The sequence below is a fragment of the Ruditapes philippinarum genome, unplaced genomic scaffold (genome assembly GCF_026571515.1).
Source record: "Ruditapes philippinarum isolate M1 unplaced genomic scaffold, ASM2657151v2 ctg2284_1_1_1_1, whole genome shotgun sequence".
NCBI lineage: Eukaryota > Metazoa > Mollusca > Bivalvia > Venerida > Veneridae > Ruditapes > Ruditapes philippinarum.
Genome location: NW_026864722.1, coordinates 188,547 through 205,385, shown reverse-complemented (window position 1 = coordinate 205,385; position 16,839 = coordinate 188,547). Strand labels below are relative to the sequence as shown.

Below are 16,839 nucleotides of genomic sequence, written 5' to 3'. Positions count from 1 at the left end.
AACGAACTCAGGTCTAGTTTTTTGTAATCGCTCCTACTAGGTTAAGTTGTGTTTGGGCGGTTGTTATTCCGAAGACGGATGAACGAACAGATTGCAGTGATTCTGTTATGTATAAACTTGATCAGAATATTGTTGTTAAAATATGATCATAATCCAATAAAAAGTAATAACAGTTTGATTATATCTTTAAAATGATAATCACAATCCGATTATGTTTTAAATCACGTCAGTTTGTGTATTTCTTTACCATTTCTTTATACTTTAAAGACTTATTTTTTATCATGTTTACATAAAATGTACATTAGATGTACTATAGATATACATGTATTGTACTCGTGCATATGGTAATAACACAAACAGCAAAGCTTTCCTCACAAAAGCACAACAGTGTTGTTTGTTTCTTTGGTTTTTGTAGGAAGTGAGTTAGGACTTTAATGTATTTGTCTGCGGGTATGACTGAAAGAAATTACGATACAACTCGGAATGATTAATATGTCTACTGATAAACCACGTAATTGCGAGCTATCTGTAGACATGTATCTCTTGTAGAAGGCATTTGCAACGTAAACTGATTTATTTCAGTTTTGAATTAGTTATGCATAAAATGTGTTGATATGTCGCGTGATTTTTGTTTTTTAAGGTAACAGAATATAACAGGCACTATTTATACATTTGTATTAAATCTATTCAATAATGGAATCAGTTTCATTACTTAAATGGCATTAAGTTTATATAAATGACAAAACGTTTCTTCTATAAGAATAATTGACAAACAAGCGCATTATCTTAAACATTGGTTTATTATCATAAAACCGACAGTTGTGGTGTTTAAGGAAGAATACTCGTTTATTCAAATATTGTCAAAACATCACATGCTTTTATCCTCCCGAGGATCCAAATCTTGATCAAGCACAGTGGGACATATGCCCATAAGCAGTTGCACGAAACAAGTTATGTTATCACAACAAGGCAAACGCCATTCAAAATAAACAAAAGGAATATACAACACAATTCCGGACAAAACAAAGCCAGCGCCATAGATGAATTCTATTTTTGGATTGGATATGAATGGCGCTATGACCATAAATGAACATATTGCCAAAGCCAGTACAGCTATAAATAATGGAATTCTAAAGTCGTCTTCGTTCCTTTCATCATTTCGACGTTGATAACGTATTCGCAGAAAAGAGATTATCGTAAGCACGTTTGTTAAAAAACCAACAAAACTTACTAAGTTGATTAGTTCTCCTATATCACCAGGAATCAGCATAACCAAGGAGAAAACAGTGTTTAAGAAGAGAGACGCCAAGGGTATTCGAGATTTGTGATGTAAAAATGAAAGAACTTCAGGTAAATGACCTGCGCGCGCAGCTGCAAATCGTACTCTGACATTGCTGAAAAAGCCGCCGTTGGAGGTACCATGTACGGAGCACATAACGCTTATCGGTATGAGTATGGCAGCAGGTCCTAAGACACGTTCGCCCCACGTGAATGCAACAGCTGGGACTGCTAGAAATTCTGATTTTTCTAACATTACAAAGTATGAAACATTTGTCGTGATGTAGATGATTGTGATTAATGTCATTGAAATAATGATTGCCTTTGGAATATTTTTCTTCGGTTGAATGATTTCTTCAGCAAAGTCATTTAAGTTTGTATATCCATCGTACGCCCACATACAGCTGTATATTGCTAATGTTATTATTGATATATCATCTGTTGTACCGTGGAAAGAATCATTGAAATTCTCTGTTTTACCTTGGAAAAGATAAACAAATCCTCCGACGGTTATAACGATAAGTGCCAAAACCTTAAAACACGTGAATAATCCCTGCATAGAAGAAACGAGACGAACGCTAATTGTGTTCGTAATAGCAAGAAGCAAAATCTCTACGGCAGCTATTGACTTTCGTATGCTGTCCGGCGCTTCGCACTTTCCAAATATTGGAGCACAGAAATAGTCCGCAAAAACAAGAGCCAGCACAGCACGACCTCCACTTTGTGTTACAGTAAACTGTGTCCAAGATATAAGAAACGCAGGAATACCTCCGATGCCTGTTTTGATGATAGTGTAATCTCCACCAGATTTCGGAAGAAGAACACCGAGTTCAGCATAGACAAGTCCAATTACCATTGACAAAAATCCACATAAAGCCCAGATGACCAAACTCATCCCAATAGAGCCAGAATTCTTTAATGCTCCCCTTGGAGAGATGAAAATTCCCGATCCAATCACCGCTCCCATGATAAACGCAATACCTCCAAATAGCCCTATTCTTTCTTTCACTCGGATGCGGTCTGTTTCTACAGTAACTTCAATTTTATTTCCATCGATGCTTGTCACCGCCTTTTCGCTCTGATCCATTATTCTCAAAATTTGAAACACGTTTAGCCAAAGATAATGATTTAATCGTAAAGCGCTTGTCTTTAATCAACGACTTCAATTGTCTATTTGATTATTGTCCTGTGCTTCCAAACACCTTTGGCTAAAACTCAGCAGCGCTTTATTTTGTGTATTTTTTACTGTCCTATCCGTTAATGATGATCTGGTCATGTCATTTTTACATATATTACGTATAATATATTTCTGTCACGTGGCATTTAGGCCATACAGAATATTATTATTTGTGCACAGTTTGGGTAAAGATATGCCTTTATATGTAAAAATGGTAAAATGCAGTAAATTCATCTTGAAAGAAAATTATTTTACTATTTAAAAAAAAGGTCGATGGTTGATAAATTGAGGAAACTATAAAAATCATTCAGCTTTTGAAATTTAAACCAAAAGCCACTTTTTCATTTGCATTTGTCGTTCTTTACCGAAGAATGATGAAAAGAGAAATTAGTGTAACATGATCAGGTAGGTTTTTATGTAATCTTATTGTGATCTTTTCTGTAAAATACTTCTGATACAATGTAATTATAAAAAAACAATGACTATTTATTACACTATTTTTTTGTGACATATTTCTGTTTATTTTATTTTTTGAGAGTGTAGGGGGTGACATATCTGTTAAGAACGCCGCCTTTGCGGAGAAATAGTCGCCCAAATGCAAATTTGTTAAAATTGAACAATATATATTGTGGTTCGATTATGTGAAAAGTTATATCAATTTTGAACCCGTCCTTTGAACAAACTATTACCAATCATTGAATGTGATAAACGATTTGATTGCTTTTGATAGATTGAAAATTATATTTTCACCATCTGAATTACATATTAAAACCAGACATGCACTGCGCTTGTCTTGCTCACAACGAGGTTATGGTGCTCACAACGAGGATTAAAGCAAAAAAGGGTATATCTTCGTTTCTATGAAGACTTTCAGGTAATAATTTACGCTGAAGACTTGTGGGCATCTGTTTTAGGTTAGAATGCACAAAACTTCACCAGAATCGACGTTTTCAATGTTAAATTTGGTCCGGAGAGAAGTTGTCTCCAGTTTTCCAGCTACCCCGAGTGACTGCGTCGCACGGTATTTCCATCAAATGGTCGACCAACAGGCAATATCTTTACATGTGCATACACGGAAAACACATCGCTAGCTAACTGCATTCCGATATTTTCACATAAATGTCTGTAATCTTCAAAAATTATGAAAAACTCACCTTGTTTATCGTGTCACACGTCCTAGATGGGTGCTCACAACGAAGAACGGAAGTTGCTCACAACATTTTTACCGATGGACATTTTACACTCGTTGTGAGTTAAACGGGTGTGGTCATAATAATAAACCCCAGCAAATATGAGCCAATCAACTTCTGGAGTGCGGGTAACTAATACCTGCACTCCAGTTAAACGCACTGTGCATGTACACGCCCGTTTAACTCACAACGAGTGAAAAATGTCCATCGGTAAAAATGTTGTGAGCAACTTCCGTTCCTCGTTGTGAGTACCCATCTATGACAAGTGACACGATAAACAAGGTGAGTTTTTCATAATTTTTGAAGATTACAGACATTTATGTAAAAATATCGGAATGCAGTTAGCTAGCGATGTGTTTTCCGTGTATGCACATGTAAAGATATTACCTGTTGGTGGACAATATGATGGAAATATCGTGCGACGTAGTCACTCGGGGTAGCTGGAAAACTGGAGACAACTTCTCTTTGGACCTAATTTAACATTGAAAACGTCGATTCTGGTGACGTTTTGTGCATTCTAACCTAAAACAGATGCCCACAAGTCTTCAGCGTAAATTATTATCTGAAAGTCTTCGTAGAAACGAAGATATACTCTTTTTTGCTTTAATCCTCGTTGTGAGCACCATAGCCTCGTTGTGAGCAAGACAAGCGCAGTGCTTGTCTTGTTTTAATATGTAATTCAAATGGCAAGAATACAATTTTCAATCTACCAAAAGCAATCAAAACGTTTTTGTACAATAGTTTTTCTTTGCAATAGTTCTTCTTTTTCTTTTTTTTTGAAAATTATTATTCATATTCAAAGTCATCAGATTAACAGAAGAACTAATCAGTGGAGGTAAATCAGGTACAATGTATTTAATTTCGTATACTCTAGTGTGGCACGAGTGAACATCACGGGGTGTTTATGAACATTTCAACAATGTGCACACATACATGTGTTTATCCTGAGCTGAAGACTGGCCAAGTTATGTAAAACAAGAACTATCACGGTAAGTTGACAATGCCCCTGAAGTGGCGCTTTGTCCTTTGATTTAATGACCAGATAGATTATTTGTTTTTGGACAATTAGATCTTCAATGTGAAGGTAATTCAAGGTCAAGGTGAAATAAATATAGGTCAGTTGGAAGGTCTTGTCCAAAGGGGCATTGTGTCCAAATATGAATTAATTCCACTTACTTATAAAGAAGATATGACCAATGTTAAAGTTTGTGGATGTTCTAGAAGGTCATTCACGGTACAAGGTAAAAAAATACAGATCAGTTTGAAGGTCTTGCCTAAAGGGGTGTTGTTTCAAAATATGAGTAGAATCCGTATACTAATAAGGAAGTTATGACCAATTTTTAAGTTTTTGGACAATTTGACTTTCAAGGTGAAGGTCATTCAGAGGTCAAGGTCAAAAGATTATAGGATAGTTGAAAGGCCTTGTCCAAAGATGTGTTGTGCCTAAACATTATGCCAGGACATTATGGCCAATCTTAAATGTTTTTGGACAATTTGACCTTCAAGGTAAAGGCCATTCAGGGGTCAAGGTAAAAAATACAGGTCCGTTGGAAGGTGCTAAGGGATGTTGTGTTCAATTATGAATCAAATCCGTTTACTAATAAGGAAGTTATTGCCAATGTTAAAGTTTTCAGACAGATTGACGGACTGACATACGGATAGTTCAAAACTAATATGCCACCCTTTGGGGTATGCACAACGTCTTGCAAAAAATGCTGCTGTGCAAAAACGTTTAAATTGCTGTGGTAGATTGAAAATTATATTTTCACCATCTCAATTACATATTAAAACCATACACGCACTGCGCTTGTCTTGCTCACAACGAGGTTATGGTGCTCACAACGAGGATTAAAGCAAAAAAGGGTATATCTTCGTTTCTATGAAGACTTTCAGAAAATAATTTACGCTGAAGACTTGTGGGCATCTGTTTTAGGTTGGAATGCACAAAACGTCACCAGAATCGACGTTTTCAATGTTAAATTAGGTCCAAAGAGAAGTTGTCTCCAGTTTTCCAGCTACCCCGAGTGACTGCGTCGCACGATATTTCCATCAAATTGTCCACCAACAGGCAATATCTTTACATGTGCATACTCGGAAAACACATCGCTAGCTAACTGCATTCCGATATTTTTACATAAATGTCTGTAATCTTCAAAAATTATGAAAAACTCACCCTGTTTATCGTGTCACACGTCAAAGATGGGTGCTCACAACGAGGAACGGAAGTTGCTCACAACATTTTTACCGATGGACATTTTTCACTCGTTGTGAGTTAAACGGGCGTGATGTATGTGCATACGATTTAACTCTCAAACAATTTCAACAGAAAAAGCCTCAAACTATGATACAATCAATATTGTATCATAGTTTGGGGACCTTTCTGTTGAAAATGTGTCAGATGTATGGCTTACATATATCGTGCCCTCCATCTCGTGACCACTCACCCCCCAAACACACTCCGTGTCTAAAATATTAATTCCTTTCTAATACTCTGTGAGATTTTGTTCGCTTCGTAACCTTCATTAATTAAATCGTGGTGAATATTTATGAACAAAAATATTAATCACGTGACTTCGAACTCGTTTAAGTCACATACGTATATATGACTATGCGATGTTATTTTACTTTAATATTTCATTTGTTCAGTTCTTGCAATGTTTTCATTACTGAAAAAAAAAATCTTCAATTATCATTTTTTTCTTTAAAATTATGTTATGCCATTTTTAACATGAATAACTCGATTTTGGGTAATTTCAAGTACTTTCATCATTTTCTGTTAAACCCAATACACGCCTTTCTACGCCTTTTCACTCCACTTTTTGTTGTCTCAATGGTGAAAAAATGCTTTATTTAGGCCCCCAACACCTGTTTTTGTTTGAGAAAAGTTGTTGAAATAAGTGATCACTTTTTCGGCGCCATCCCTATCCAAAATGTACATTAGAAGGGTACTAGACGGGTATGTGCTCCCTTCTGTTTGGGATTTGAAGGGGGCAGCAGCCCCCCCTCATCTCCAAGAAAATTTTGGACTTATGAGAGGCTAAAATGACCTCAGGTCGATTATAAGTTAACGTGTAACCAACGCTGAAAAGCCTTTGACTCTATCTCAATCCATTGAGAAGTTGCAGCACTGTGAAATCAATTTTGATGGAAAAAATTCAACGCAAAATAGTGACTTTTGGCAATTTTGAAATGTTCCCTTGTTGCCATGGTAACAGGAAATTTAAGACTGAGCATGTCGTTACAAAGATAATCGTCCAGTCAACATTTGTGCCAAGTATTGAAACAGTTTTATAGTTTTATAGCAATTTGAACCTTGTAAGGGAGACTTTTCAATGAAAACAGCCATTTTTCACAAAATGTTCCTGCAGTAATTGGTAATTGGTACGCTTCTGTGTGTCTAGTTGGCGCGCGTTGTTGGACTTTCGTCTTGTCATCTTGTCGCTACCGCGGCACGCTAAACGGCGCGTTGTCGTGCGGCGCGTTGTCGCAATGTCGCCCTGTCGCTTGGCTTATAACTCAATCCTTCAATTTGAACTGAGCGACAATGTGACATCGCGACAACACGCCGCACGACAACGCGTCGTTTTGCGTGCCGCGCTAGACAAGACGACAGCGCGACAACGCGATGTTTTGCGCTTTGTCGTGCTGTCGCTAGCGCCAACGTGACGCACAAAAGCGTACCAAATCAGCCACCATACCATACTGTATGACGTTGCAAAAAAATTGGTTTCCACAGGATAACTTTTGAAGGATTCTAATGTTTGTGTTTAAATTTGGCATGTAAGGATTTTATATCAGGATTCGATTTTCACTGCATCAACGTATTTTGTTAGAGAAATGCCCCCTTTTTACCCCATTTCTTATGAAAGTATTGGTTTCTAAAGAATTTAAATGATTGTGTAACTTTGGCATGTAAGTATGTTATATCACAGACCAAATTCGATGATCGTTGCAATAAACTTATTATAGACAGAATTATTATAGATATTATTGGTTTTCTTCAGAATATCTTTTTAAGGATTCCAATGATTGTGTATACTTTGCATGTACGTATGTAATATCCAAACACAAGTTAAGATCGATTTTCTCTGCAGTCAACTATAATTGATGAAGTTATGCTTCAATTTTAAGCAAATTTTCTGTTAGTTATAATTTATTTGTTCCACATGATAACTTTTAAAGGTTTTTAATGATTGTGTTTATACCTGGCATGCAGCAATTTGGCCATCCCAGTTGACTTGTGACATTAGAATGATATGTTAAGTTTAATGGTATATAAACAAACAAATACCAATTCATATTTTCATAGCTAATTCTCTCATTTCAAAAAGTTTAAAAACGAAAGAAAAGAAGCAGTGCAAAACGAGCAATTTAATATTTGAGCCGCGTCACGACAAAACCAACATAATGGGTTTGCGACCAGCATGGATCCAGACCAGCCTGCGCATCCGCGCAGTCTGATCAGGATCCATGTTGTTCGCTTACAAACCCTATAACACGTAGAGAAACTGAAAGTGAACAGCATTGTTCTCATTTCTCCACTGCCATGGTTTCAAGCTCAAAGGCGCACTTCATTCAAACATTCGAATCGTGGTTCTGAGGAGATGCAGAATTTCAAATGAAAATTTCAAATGGTAATTTGGTGTAAAGCATTCTCAATTTATGTCATTTTATTGCTAAAATCGGAGGTACATAAAGTTGTACAAGACTTGCATTTAACTTTTTGAACTTAAATTACGTTCACAATACTCTGATCGGAACAGAAATGTTGTTTTGTTTTAGTCTGGTCCTTCGGGATCATTGATTCCAGCGCTTTTAAGTGTTGAGAATTGAGTACCGTTCAAGCCGGTGCTAGGGGGCATGAGAAATGTTTCACTTTTTCTATACCCCCATGTACATACTCAATCAAACCGAGGCTGCAATTTTCATGTAATTTTGATCTGTTTTTTATTCTTCCGAAGGATTACTTTTTTCTAGACATTTATGATTTGAGTGAATCTTGAAATGTTATGATTTGGTATGAAGCAGTTTTTAGCAATTTTTATTCTGGGCTAAATTCATCATTATGCCAAGACTTTTTGACTGTTGACCGACAAAATCTGAGATATTTCATATTATGCGAAATCTGGAACTTTTAGATCTTTACAAAAACAAAACAAACTTTTATCAGTACCATATGATACCAAGTTTGATTTTCCGCCATGCGAAAAAAAAAATTCTAGTATAACGGGCCCTTAAAACGATAGAAAAAATCTGCATTTCACATTTTTATATTACAGTTTGCGACATTCCCAATGTATACATGATCTCATATTCGTTATCATACAATATAAAATGTTGCATACTGAATTAAAGTCAATAGTATTTAAACTCGCCAAAGGCTCGCATTATATATACAATGTACAAATATTTTGATATGCTATGGGAACATTAGTGATTTTATTTTTATCACATGACTAAACGCATATAAATTTATGTAAATAAATTTGTTTGGATTTTTTTATTCTGGCCTTCGTACGCCGATGTTATATTGTCATTTGCAATCTACAGAAAAAAAACATAATTAATATATTACTTGTGAAGAATGTATATAACCATACGATTTTGACCAGATTGAATGTGGACAAAATCGAATTATCATGTAAAGTAAAAGGGCAATAAATTTGGACAATTTAGTATTTTTACAATGGATTTAAAGTAGCGCAGATAATTTTCTTGAATTTTGCACGATGAAAGGAATTATGATTGAAACAAATCAATATCTTAGTTCGAGTAGCAGATAACAAAAAAATAGGATGGTGACCCCAATATTTTTCATTAATTTGTTTCAAACACAAGAGTCTTTCATCATGCTAAGTTAACTCTTGTTTAAATTTTCCGTATCTGTCTTATAAAAAAGCTAAAATGCCCACAAAAATTCAACTAAAACAGTTTTATTTTTTAACTCAACAATGTCTTATAACCGCAAATTATGTTACACAAAACAAAGTATTTTCTTTAAGACAAGATTTTACAGAATTATAAAGATGTATTGTTATCATTACTACACATATTTGATTACAAAACAGATTTATATTGGGCGAGTACACAGTTCCCAAATCTATATTAATTAGACAAGGTGGGTGACTACTTTAATACAGGTTTTCGCAGCTGTGTACCAGTCTAAAAGAAACAGTATTTGTACTCCACATTGTATAATGACCTCTTTATTTCACACCACCATTTTTTGGCATGCTGACAAATTTTTATTACTGGGAGTACAATAGTGATGTGATACAGATTTCAGGACCTTGGAAATGAAAAAAAATCGAAATATACATATATATATATTGAAGGGACTCCACTGACGTTTAATAGCCTAAAAACATAACATTAGAATTTCTTACATAAATGAACTGGGGCGCTTTAAACAGAAATATATGCAAAAGATAGTTAAGAAATATACTTTAAAATGAATCGAAAATCGTAGTTTTATGCTTTTCTTAGCCTAATTTGAGTGAAAAGCGTTTAAACGCTTTTCATTTTGGGTCATTTTTTTGCAATTTTAATAATTATTATGGAAAAAAAAACAAGTGCGCGAATGATCTGAAAGTTTGCACAAAGATTCGTGGTCTAAACCTACATCAAATGGTACATTTATCTGGAAAAAATATTTTCAGTCCCATCATGTCAAAAAACCTCAGTGAAGTCCCTTTAAACACTTTAAGCGCTTGCCGAATGACTGGCGATAGTTGGTGAAATGTAGAAGAATACTCTATTGTATGGACTAGCAATTTATTCTCAAAAAAGTAATGACAAAGAATTTTCCTTTTATAAATCCTTCATAGTAGTCTTTACAGAGTATTCTCCCTTCGATATATAAAATAAACATTAAATTTAACTTTTACCCTGATCAAAGGAAGGTCAAACCTGCGTTTTGCTCCTCATTATAAGTAACATTATTACAATGTAGAATGGTTTAAATTTCCTTTCATCTGTCCGAAAATACATAGACGACATACAATTTTGAAATTCATATAAACTAAATAAGTATGACTTTGGTATTGAGAATATGTGATCAGTTCAGCGTCCTATTCTGGTGACATTTTCGCTTAGTGGGTTCAACTTTCTTCTTTAGGTTGAAAAGATACAGATGGAAGGACTGGCGTACGACCAGGTGCATATAACATTATAAGTCGATATTGTAACAGACGTGTATAAAACTACTATCTGAAGAAAGGGAAATTTTTGTATTGTTTTGTTTTTGTTTGCATGTATTTCTTGATAATATAAAAAATAGATACATAAATAATAAGAAAGTTCCTTGAGCAAGAAACTTTACACTCATTGCTCAGTACTGGTTGGTTCCAGGAACGGATTCGAAAGTGTGTCTATAAGCTTATAGCTTCCTATACAATCGAACTAAAATAAATTCTGTATAAACCAAGAAAGTTATTCGTAAAATTAAACATATAGATACAGAATATATACAAAATAACTCAATATGATTCGTACTTGTGATGTAAACATATGCCCTCCTGATGATTTGTCATGTTTCTGACCTAACAAGCCTGTTTATAAAGTCAAGTTTCTCACAAAGGGTAAGGCCTTAACAGACAGATATATTTAGAAGTACTTATACAACACCAATAGAGATTTCCATGTACATGCAGTTGGGTACAATGTTTTTAAAGAAACTCCTCTGAGGTTCAAACACATAACACATAAATTTCGAATTTCTAACAAAGATAAGTTTGGGCACTTAAAACAGAAAAATATGCAAAAGATTGTAAAGCAATATATTCAGAAATGAATTGAAAAACACATTGTTGTGTTTTTCTTGGCCTGATTTAAGCGAAAGGCTTTGCAACGCGTTCTATTTTGTAATTCTTGTTGTACAGACCTCCCACGATAATATACGACAGATTTCCAAATTATCACCTGAAAATGTGTGTAATGAATAATTTCAAAACAATTGCAAATCTATGGTGGCCGGCTGCAGCCATTTCAAACCTCGAGAAATTTTATTGTTTTATCATGAAACGTCGTCGCGGGCAACTTACAAACCCGTGAGATTTTTTTCCGAAATCGTACAAAATGTTGCGGGGAACGTATACACCTCGATATTTTATAACAGTTGTTTGAAACAGCAAGAAACTTTTTTACTCCAGTGGTCGCCCCTTCTGGAGTTAGAACCCACGCTCCTCAGTTTCAATGCAGTTGACAAATGATTCTAGCCTATTTAATTAATACTCTTCAAAGTGGGGGTAATGCATTATGGGTGGTCTACCTTAACTTTACTTTAGGAAATTTCTGATGTTTAATAATCTACAAACAAGAACAACTGATAAACAAGCGTTACATTTGAAATAATGTTTTATTATCATTACCATCATGTACATAATTAATTTGTTTAGAAAATGTTCATTTATTTACAAATACCATGTCTGTATAAAAAATAACGGCGAAAGAATGTTTGTCTGTCAAAGAATTGTAATACAAACTCCTTTTATGACATCACTTGCTTTCCTCCATCCAAGGATCCAAATCTTTATCAAGCACAGTGGGACATATGTCCATAAGCAATTGCATCAAACAAGTCATTTTATCACAACCAGGTAAACGCCATTCAAAATAAACAAAAGGAATATACAAAATGAGTCCAGACAAAACAAAGCCGACGCCATACATAAATTCTATTTTCGGATTGGATATGAACGGCGCTATAACCATAAATGCACATATTGCCAAAGCCAGTACAGCAATGAATAATGGAATTCTGAAGTCGTTCTTGTTCCTAACATCATTTCGACGTAGATAACGTATTCGCAGAAAAGAGATTATTGCAAGACCATTCGTTAAAAATCCAACAAAACTGACCAAGTTAATTAGTTCTCCTATATCACCTGGAATCAACAGAATCAAGGACACCACGGTATTTAAGAAAAGAGACGCCAAGGGTATTCGAGATTTGTGATGTAAAAATGAAAGAACTTCCGGTAAATGACCTGCGCGCGCAGCTGCAAATCGTACCCTGACATCGCTGAAAAAACCACCATTGGAGGCCCCATGTACGGAGCACATAACGCTTATCGGTATAAGTATGGCTGCAGATCCTAAGACACGTTCGCCCCACGTGAATGCAACAGCTGGGACAGTTAGAAACTCTGATTTTTCCAACATTACAAAGTACGACACATTTGTTGTGATGTAAATAATAGTGACTAATGTCATTGAAATGATGATTGCTTTTGGAATATTTTTCTTCGGTTGAATGATTTCTTCAGCAAATTCATTCAAGTTTATGTATCCACCGTATGCCCACATACAGCTGTATATTGCTAATGTTATTAATGTAACATCATCTGTTGTACCATGAAAAGAATCATTGAAGTTCTCTGTTTTACCTTGGAAAAGGTAAACAAATCCTCCGACGGTTATAACGATCAGAGCCAAAATCTTAAGACACGTGAATAATCCTTGCATAGAAGAGACGAGACGAACGCTAATTGTGTTCGTAATGGCAAGAAGCAAAAGCTCTACGGCGGCTATTGATTTTCGTATGCTGTCCGGCGCTTCGCACTTTCCAAATATTGGAGCACAGACGTAGTCTGCAAATACGAGAGCCAGAACAGCACGGCTTCCACTATGTGTTACAGTGCACTGTGTCCAAGAGACAAGGAAAGCAGGAATACCTCCGATGCCCGTTTTAATAATAGTGTAATCTCCACCAGATTTTGGCAGAAGGACGCCGAGTTCAGCATAGACAAGCCCAATTACCATCGACAAAAATCCACATAAAGCCCAGATAACAAGACTCATCCCAACAGATCCTGAATTTTTAAGCGCCCCCCTTGGAGAGATGAAAATTCCCGATCCAATCACCGCTCCCATGATAAACGCAATTCCTCCCCACAGTCCTATTCTTTCTTTCACTCGGATGCGGTCTGTTTCTAATACTATTGTGTTTCCATCAGTACTTTTTACCGTCTTTCTGTCCACAACGTTGTTTTCATCCATATTTCTCACAATTATAAACACGTTTATAATATAAAGTAAAACAACAATATCACTATTAAGTCCTGACCTTTTATAAAAGGCTGTTATTTTCTGGCTTATTAGTAATAAATTAAACCATGTTCAGGTCAACAGCTTAAACAAGCATCACTATTTGCTCCATTTCTTAATAAACGATGTTTAATCCAGTACTTCTGTAGCTAAAAACCACGCTTAAACTTATTTTATTTTGTACCTGTCAGCTTACTTACTTCGATTTATGATTGCTTGTCATGTCTTCTGTTTTACATATATAAGCCGTGTCACGACAAAACCAACATAGTGCGTTTGCGACCAGCATGGATCCAGACCAGCCTGCGCATCCGCGCAGTCTGATCAGGATCCATGCTGTTCGCTATCAGTTTCTCAACTTGTAATAGAGTTGGTAAGTGAACAGCATGAATGCGGATGCTCAGGCTGGTCTGGATCCATGCTGGTCGCAAACGCATTATGTTGGTTTTGTCGTGACGCGGCTCATATATTATGTATTTATGTCACATGACATTTTAAGGCCAATAGAAATCTAAAGTTTAAGTTTTTCTCCCGTTTTGATGGTGGTTTAAAAACTGTTTTCAATATTTCAGATTTATCTTTAGTTACCGAACTTTGACGCTTTTTAAACCAATTTTTGAACCATAGGAGGACATCTTTTTTACTTTGCATTAAAACGTTCATTTTTTGAAATCTACAGCAATATTCAATACAACGAGTGTTGCCTATCATATAAAAGATGTGATCGTTTAAGATGAATTGGAAAACTATAATTGAGTCTTTGTAATGAAGAGCGGGGCTTATTTTATAAGTTGATATAATTTTTGAACAAGTACCAGAGATTTCGGTACTTTTCCGTTCTTCGGTAATTACAAAGATAATTTTTCTAATAATATTTACAATACTGTTCATTTCTACAGAAAGTCAATTTTCATTTGGTAATTAAAACATTTCTATTATCGGTATGCACTTCTTTAAAAATATTAATTAATTTCTTTTTTTTAAACAAAGAATGCATCATAATAAATTGGTAATAAGACTTTTGACAAGCTAAATAAATGGTCGTGAAGAATAAATAGTTAATATGGATTTTGACAGGCTAAATGGTCGTTTGATAGGTTTATTGTGCAATTGGACACTAACGTTCTGTTATATAACCTTCGACCACACATCTATATTGTACTTATCCTAATAACCTGTAAAATCTTTACAAACTCAAAATATGGTGTAAATGCTTTCACACGAAAAGGATTTTTAATAGTCCAGTTTTATAAATAATTGCCAAAGCAATGGTCGTTCATTTGTAATAGCTGTCCACAAACCGTTCCATGGTTAAAAATCGTTTAAACCTTATTCAAATTGATCATTTAGATTTCCTTCTGTGAAGGTACGCACTCTTGAATTAATGGTCATTGCAACAACCATTTTATGCTATAAGCGGAATGCGAAATAAAGCTTTCGCTCGAAGGGGAAGACCGCAATGTTCAACTTTCTAAATCGCACATCAAATATTAATAATTGATATAGAAAATGTATATTTCTTTATTTCCTTCAAATTTAAAACGTGATATATAAACAGCATATAATGGTCACAATATGAATAATAGAATTAAAACAAACATAAGCAATGATGCATAGATAACAGATTTGAATCAAGGAAAGCGTGTATTCAAAAATTAACGAGAGCGATGCTTAAAGAAATAAGAAATATTCAGGTATGAGACAGTAATGTAGTATTTAACTCGAATACTTGTTGTTAGGAAAAATGAAGTCATAAAAATATGAAAGCATGATTTTATACGTAATTCTACGAGTATTTCTTAAAACAAACAAAAAAAAAAACAACAAAAAAAACACGCACATACGCATACACGCACACGCACAACACACACAAAAAAACACAAAAAAACACGAAAAAACACCAACAACAAAACACACACAAACTTCAAACAAACTACAACAACAACAACAACAACAACAACAACAACAAAAAAACACACACACACAAATTTAAAAAAAAAGAAGAGAAAAAAAATGAAAATAAAATAAAACGGTCTCGAAGAGTTGCTTTAATAGATGTGGATGACCAAGTCCCATTAAAGTTCAAAATGAAAATTAAGTTGAAGAAAATGTCATTGACACAGATCGCCAGTGTCATCATCTCAACGGTTGAATGGTATAGATGAATTTTACAACTTACAAAGGTAACGAAAACTTATAATGACAAAAAGGCACCTTTATGAATAAGTACTTGCCAGGTTACATCAGAATAATCTTCAACTATTTTAAGTAGGAACTTAATAAGTGGTTATCTGTTCGGATACAGTCAATGGAGCATAAAAATATTTGCTATAAACATTCATTAACAGATAACCGCAATCTTTATTTAGAATTTAAATACAAATCGGTGCTTAGCTCAAATTTGTTCTTAAATATAAACATGTGATCCTAAAAGTTACTATAAATTGTGTTATCAAATTTTAAAATGTTAGGTGGTTTCGTCAAGGTGTTTTGTGTTTCATAGAAATTCTGATATGATATGAGCCGCGTCACGACAAAACCAACATAATGGGTTTGCGACCAGCATGGATCCAGACCAGCCTGCGCATCCGCGCAGTCTGATCAGGATCCATGCTGTTCGCTATCAGTTTCTCTACTTGTAATAGAGTTGGTAGGCTGGTCTGGATCCATGCTGGTCGCAGACGCAAGTAGTTATGTTGGTTTTGTCGTGACGCGGCTCATGTGTACAGTATTAAATCTCAAATAAATTTCAAGTTTTATTGTTGTTCAATTTTCTCAACGCCGAAACACTTTTAATGATTTTCTTATCTGGTTTTGCCATTCTCTTTTTTTTTTCTTAAATAAAAAAAAAATCATGTTTCCATTAGATGCGCCTGTGCGTTGACTTTTTCAATAAACTTTAAATGTATAAAACAACGTTTCGTTTGATCTATTTTTTTAATTATACGTTTTGACAATTAACCTAAAAAACGTCCGTTATCCATAGATAATTATTACAGATAACTGCTACAGATTATTATGAATAATAGTGATGAGTTTTACAGATGAATTCTACAGGAAAAAATAGCCAGGAAGACCTCGCCAGGAATTAATAATCATCTCACAGTTTAAACGGATTAAAAAAGTCTACCTCGTGGCTTGTAATGG

General features: G+C 34.9%; 2 protein-coding genes across 2 annotated transcripts; both read right to left on the bottom strand.

The window, feature by feature from the left end:
- Nucleotides 1-868: 868 nt before the first annotated feature.
- On the bottom strand, nt 869-2,365 carry LOC132726652 (b(0,+)-type amino acid transporter 1-like). The gene has a single exon (XM_060711996.1). The coding sequence runs from the start codon at nt 2,363-2,365 to the stop codon at nt 869-871; it is 1,497 nt and encodes a 498-aa protein (XP_060567979.1).
- A 9,607-nt stretch (nt 2,366-11,972) lies between these two features.
- On the bottom strand, nt 11,973-13,923 carry LOC132726646 (b(0,+)-type amino acid transporter 1-like). Its single transcript, XM_060711990.1, has one exon. The coding sequence runs from the start codon at nt 13,642-13,644 to the stop codon at nt 12,142-12,144; it is 1,503 nt and encodes a 500-aa protein (XP_060567973.1). The 5' UTR covers nt 13,645-13,923; the 3' UTR covers nt 11,973-12,141.
- Nucleotides 13,924-16,839: the final 2,916 nt, after the last annotated feature.